The sequence below is a fragment of the Otolemur garnettii genome, unplaced genomic scaffold (genome assembly GCF_000181295.1).
Source record: "Otolemur garnettii isolate 467f Iridium unplaced genomic scaffold, OtoGar3 scaffold00104, whole genome shotgun sequence".
NCBI lineage: Eukaryota > Metazoa > Chordata > Mammalia > Primates > Galagidae > Otolemur > Otolemur garnettii.
This window is the reverse complement of record NW_003852499.1, coordinates 1,110,454-1,116,656: the sequence shown is the minus strand read 5'-3', so window position 1 is coordinate 1,116,656 and position 6,203 is coordinate 1,110,454. Positions and strand designations below refer to the sequence as shown.

Here is a 6,203-nt window from a genome sequence, read left to right as displayed (position 1 = left end):
GTTGTTTATCAGGCCCCAGCTGGGTTCGAGCCTACCAGCCCCAGTATATGTGGCTGACACCCTAACCAGGAGTCCTCAAACTTTTTAAACAGGGGGCCAGTTCACTGTCCCTCAGACCATTGGAAGGCCAGACCATAGCTTAAAAGGACAGGCAGCAGCTAAGCAGGACAGGTAGAGGTGGCAAAAACACCTGGCAGGCCGGATAAATGTCCTTGGTGGGCCACATGTGGACAGTGGGCCATAGTTTGAGGACACCTGCACCTCTGAGCTACAGGCACCGACCCCACTGATCAATTTTTAAATGCATAACATTTACCATAAAAATTTCAGTTACAGATATGTATCCTATGGGAATAACAACTTATTTATGCTAAAGGACATACATTGCAATACTTCGGAAATTAAATAAAAACCCTGGAACCTAGTATTTACATGTGTATTATCAATAGTAGAAATTCTAAATTATGGTGAATTCATCTAACGAAATTCTATATGGTAATTAAATAATCATGTATAGCGGTATGTACTAGCATAAAAAATCTCCAAGACATATTGTTGCATAAAAAGGTACTTTTCAGAATTTTGTACTGTGTGATCCTATTGAAGTTTGCCATGCTAGGATGAATAGATGAAACAAAACTTTAATTTTAACTTTACATATTTCTTCATTTATGCTATATATTTCTCAAAAATATCAATGTTTTTGCAATACAAAACCATTAGTATCATTTAATTCAAATTCAGTCAGAACCTCTAATATATCATGAACCCAAATTAGTATGTTTTCTTTTCTTTTCTTCCTTTTTTTTTTTTTTTGGAGTGTTACTATGTCGCCCTCAGTAGAGTGCTGTAGGGTCATAGCTCACAGCAACCTCCATCTCTTGGGCTTCAGAGATTTTCTTGCCTCAGCCTCCCAAGTAGCTGGGACTACAGGCACCTACCACAGTGCCTCACTATTTTTTGGTTGCAGTTGTCATTATTGTTTAGCAGGCCCAGGCCAGGTTCAACCCTGCCAGCCTCAGTGTATGTGGCTGGTGCCTTACTCACTGAGCTACAGGCACCGAGTCAAAGTTAGTATGTTTTCTATATCTTCCTTTCCCTCCACCCTTTAAAGTAATCTCTCCAGCCAGAAGCAGAGGCTCACTCCTGTAATCCTGGCACTTTGGGTGGCCAAGGTGGGCAGATCGCCTGAGCTCAGAGTTTGAGACCAGCCTGAACTAGAGCAAGATTCCATCTTTAAAAATGGCCAGGCATTGTGGTGGGTACCTGCAGTCCCATCTATTCCAGAAGCTGAGGCAAGAGAATCTCTTGAGCCCAAGAGTTAGAGGTTGCTGTGAGGTATGAGCTCAGGGCACTCAACTGGGGATGACAAAGTGAGACTCTATCTCTAAATAAATAAATAAAATAAAATAATCTCCCCACTTTATTCTCTTTTCATCTTATTTCTCTTTTATATTCTTTATCTCCTCTTTTGGTTCAATCTACATTTTATAAAGAAGGTTCTGTTACCCAACTTATTTGAATCTATGTTCTTCTTCTTGGCCAAATTCATCATCATTGCCTTCTACCTCTTCCTTCCATCACTATCATCTACAATCTTTAAAGCTACACTCAGTCTTTATGAGCTACACTCATTTCTTTAAATTTGATCATAATTCCAACTGCCTCTTTGAAATTGAAATGAGAGAAAGTACTCACGTTTACTTTGAGATTCTTCTAGCCCCATTGTATGATTAGTGTGTTCTTGTTCAGTGGTCAGAAAAAAATAGGAACCTCTTATTTTTCCCCCGAGCATGTATTTCTGTGGATAGAGACATATATTGAGAAATATTGGAAACTGAGCACCAGTTTTACCTATTCTGGTGAGATCAGAAAGTTCCCAAATATAAGCGAGATAACTCAAAAGAAGAAATCTCTTCAAAGAAGAAGGGATTTACCTTGATTCACTCTGGGAGATGTGGCAAAGAACAAAAAAGGAAATTGAGAAAGCAATACCCCTTTAAAAAAAAAAAAAAGTCAGTAAAAACTTCCATAAGTATGTTTAGAGCACTAAGTCAGTGTGTCATGTGCAATTTCTCAATTCACTTTTGAGTCACTCAGACAGAAAATTTAGCAATTTCCTAAAAAATAATAACTATGCACAATAAAAATTTAATAAACATCCCCCATCTTTCTCTTTTATTGTATATTATGTTTTCAAAGGCAATTATAGGCTTGAGATAAGCTCTGCCCTAGAAAGTTCTCTAAGTTGAATGAGAAATTGAGCACAAGATGGCAAATGACAGTTTTGAATAGTGAACAAAAGCTTTCAGTATACACATTGTATGTACATTGTACATGAAGACAAAAAACTTTGTTTTGGAGTAGAGGAAGAGATGAAGCTGTATTGTGTTCCAGTGGTCTATGTCTCTACTTTTATACCAGTATTATGTTGTTTTGATTACTATAGCCTTCTAGTATAATATGAAGTCAGGTAGTGCAATTTCTCCACATTTTTTTCTTAAGATTGCCTTGGCTATTTGTTTGGTTCTAAAAGAAGCTTAGAATTATTTTTTTCTAGATTTTGAAATAAGACATTGGTATTTGATGGGAATTGTGTTTACTCTGTAAATCACTTTAGGCAATATGGGCATTTTAATGATCTAGATTCTACCAATCCATGAGCATGAGATGTTTTTCCATTTGTTTGTGTCACCTGCACACTCATCAGTGTTTTGTAGTTTTTCTTGTAGAGATCTTTCACCTCCTTGATTAAGTATATTTCTAGGCATTTTATTTCCTTTGTAGCTGTTGTAAATGTTACTGAAGCCTAGGTTATACTCTCAACTTGACTGTTAGAATATAGAAATACTACTGATTTGAGTACTTTGATTTTGTAACCTGAGACATTATTGAATTTATTTATCAATTGCAGAAGGCTTTTGGTGGAGTTTTTAGGGTTTTCTACATACAAGACCATATTATCAGCAAATAGGAATAATTTTACCTCCTCTTTCCTAATTTGGATACTTTTTTAAAATAGTTAAGATTGGAAAAGCTCTATTAGTTGTTGGTTTTGAGTTGAAGAAGAAGTGGTGGAGGTATTGATTAAATTCCAATTCTTTTTAGGTAATAGGAAGTAGACTTATTAAGAAAAAAAATAGACATCAGCTGAATGTATGAAAAACACTACCAAATACTGCCTCAGAAAACCACATCTAACTCACATAGACAAAGTGAGAGGGATATAAAAAATATTCCAAACAAATGGAAACCAAAAGAAAGCAAGTGTAGCCATTCTTGTATCAGATAAAATAGATTTTAAATCAACAATGGTTTAAAAAAATAACAAAAAATAGTCATTACATAATGGTAAATGGAGTGATTAACAAGAGGACAAAATAATCCTAAATATATATACACCTAGCAAAAAACCTCCTAGATTCATAAAGGAAGTTCTATGAATTAAAGCAAAGAAATAAACAGTAGCATCATAATTTGCAGGGACTTCAACACCCCACTGACAGAACTGGAGAAATCATCACAGCAGAAAATAAATTTTAAAAACTTTAGACTTAAATGTGACTCTAGAACAAATGTACCTAAAAAATGTTTACAGAACATTCTTCTCCAAAACTACTGAATAAACATTCTTCTCATCAGTGCATGGGACATTTTTCAAAATTGATCATGTGTTATGCCACAAACAAGTCAGAACAAATAAAAAAATCAACATTACACCATGTATCTTGTCAGACCAAAGTGGAATAAAACTAGAAATCAATTCAAAGACAAAACACTCAAATCTACACAAAGTCATGGAATTTAAACAACTTGCTGTTGAATGATACTTGATACTTAACATCAAGTACACTTTTTCATGATAATCCTCAACAAGATAATCATTCAACAGCACACAAACTAGAAAACCTAGGGAAAATGGAAAAATTCCTAAAAACATGCATCCTCACAAATCTGAGTCAGGAAGAAATAGAAATCTTGAAAAAATAATAAGTAGTGAAGATCAGCTCAGTTAGTTAGAGTGTGATGCTAATAAGTAGAGAGATTGAAGCAGTAATTAAAAATCTCCCAACAAACAAGTCTCTGTAGTAGATCAATTCATAGCTAAATTCTACCAGACCTTAAAAAAATGGAAGCTGTCTTACAGAAAGTATTCCATAACATCAAGAGGAAAGATAATTCATTGTACAAAGCCAACATCATCTTGACACCAAAGTCAGGAAAAGCCATAACAGAAAAAGGAAAACTTCAGACCAATATCCCCTATAAACATAGATGTAAAAATCTTCAACATAATACTAGCAAACCATAAAATTTCTAGAAGAAAACAGAATTCCTAGTAACGAATTTTTTACATATGGCACCAATGGCACAGGCAACAAAAACAAAAACAAACAAGTAAGATTGATCAAATTAAAAATTTAATTTTTTCACCAAAAAAGGAAACAACGTAATAAAAAGGCAACGAACAAAATGGAAAAAATATTTGCAAATCACATGTCCATTATGGAGTTAATACCCAAAATTCACATAACACCTTAACAGCAAAAAAGCAAATAACATGACTAAAAATGATAAATAACCTGTATAGACATTTTACCAAAGAAAACTTAAAAGTGGCCAACAGGCATATGAAAAGGTGCTCAACATCACTAATTATCAGGAAAATGCAAACAAAAAACACAATGGACTAAACCTCTCACCTGGTAGAATGGCTATCATCAAAAAGTCAAAGGATGGTGGCACCTGTGTCTCAGTGGTTAGGGTGCTGGCCACATACACCAAGGCTTGTGGGTTTGAACCCAGCCCCAGTCTGCTAAACAACAATGACAAATGCAACAACAACAAAAATAAACAGTTGTTGTGGCAGGCACCTGTACTCCTGGCTACTTGGGAGGCTGAGGTAAGAGAATCGCTTAAGCCCAAGAGTTGGAGGTTGCTGTGAGCTGTAACGCCACAGCACTCTACTCAGGGTGACAGCTTGAGACTCTGTCTCAAAAAAAAGGTCAAAGAATAGCAAGTATTGGCAAGGATGCCGAGAAATTTATAACACGTTGATAGTAGAAATGTAAGTAGACGAAGCCAATATGAAAAATAACATGGATATTTCTCAAAAATTTAAAAACAGAATTTCCAAATTGTGGAAACAACCTAAATGCCCACCAATCCAGGAATGTATTAACAAGCTGTGGTATGTATACCATGGAATACTATTCAGCCACTAAAAAAGGTGGAGACTTTACATCTTTTGTATTAACTTGGATGGCGGCAGAACACATTCTACTTAGTAAAGCATCACAAGAATGGAAAAGCAAGAATCCAATGCACTCAATTTTTTTTTTTTTTTTGAGACGGAGCCTCAAGCTATCCCCCTGGGTAGAATGCCATGGCTTCACAGCTCACAGCAACCTCCAACTCCTGGGCTCAAGCAAGTCTCCTGCCTCAGCCTTCCAAGTAGCTGGGACCAGAGGGGCCCGCCACAACGCCTGGCCATTTTTTGGCTGCAGCCATCATTGTTGTTTGGCGGCCTGGGCTGGGGATTCGAACTCGCCACCTTAGGTGTATGTGGCTGGCACCTTAGCTGCTTGAGCCACAGGCGCCGAGCCAACACTCAATTTTGATATGAGGATAATTGATGATCTAGTACATGGTGAGGGATGGGGGAATGGGGAAGAGGAGAGAGAGAAGAGTGGGTCATTGTGTGTGACAGATCTCTTGGGGGCAGGACACAATTACAAGAGGGACTCAAAGGCAATCAGTGTACCTGGTTCTTTGTACCCTCAATGAATCTCCAACAATTAAAAAAAAAAAAAAACAGAATTGTCACGTGATTCAATAATCCTACTTCAGGGTACATATCCAGAAGAAACAAAATCACTGTCTCAAGAGATATTAGCACTCCCATATTCATGCAGCATTATTCATAATAGCCAAGATATAAAAACAACCTAAGTATCTGTCAACAGTTGAATGGAGAAAGAAATTGTGTCATGCATGTACAATGGAATATTTTTAAGTCTTAAAAAAGAGAAGAAAATCCCACCATGTGCAACATTGTTGAACCTGGAGAGCATTATGCTTAATGAAATAATTCAGACACGGGAAGACAAAAACTGCATGATCTCCCTCAGTTATGAAATCTTTCACCAGCAACATGGGAGGCTGAGGCAAGAGGATCACTTGAGTCCCAGAGTTTAAGGTTG

General features: G+C 36.6%; 1 protein-coding gene across 1 annotated transcript in view; it reads right to left on the bottom strand.

Moving 5' to 3' along the window:
• The window catches only part of LOC100949595 (C-type lectin domain family 4 member D), a 9,449-nt gene extending 7,723 nt beyond the window's left edge, over positions 1-1,726 (bottom strand). The window contains exon 1 of the mRNA XM_003796463.1: positions 1,699-1,726. Within this exon, the coding sequence (XP_003796511.1) occupies positions 1,699-1,726 (28 nt within the window). The remainder of the gene's footprint in view (positions 1-1,698) is intronic.
• Positions 1,727-6,203: the final 4,477 nt, after the last annotated feature.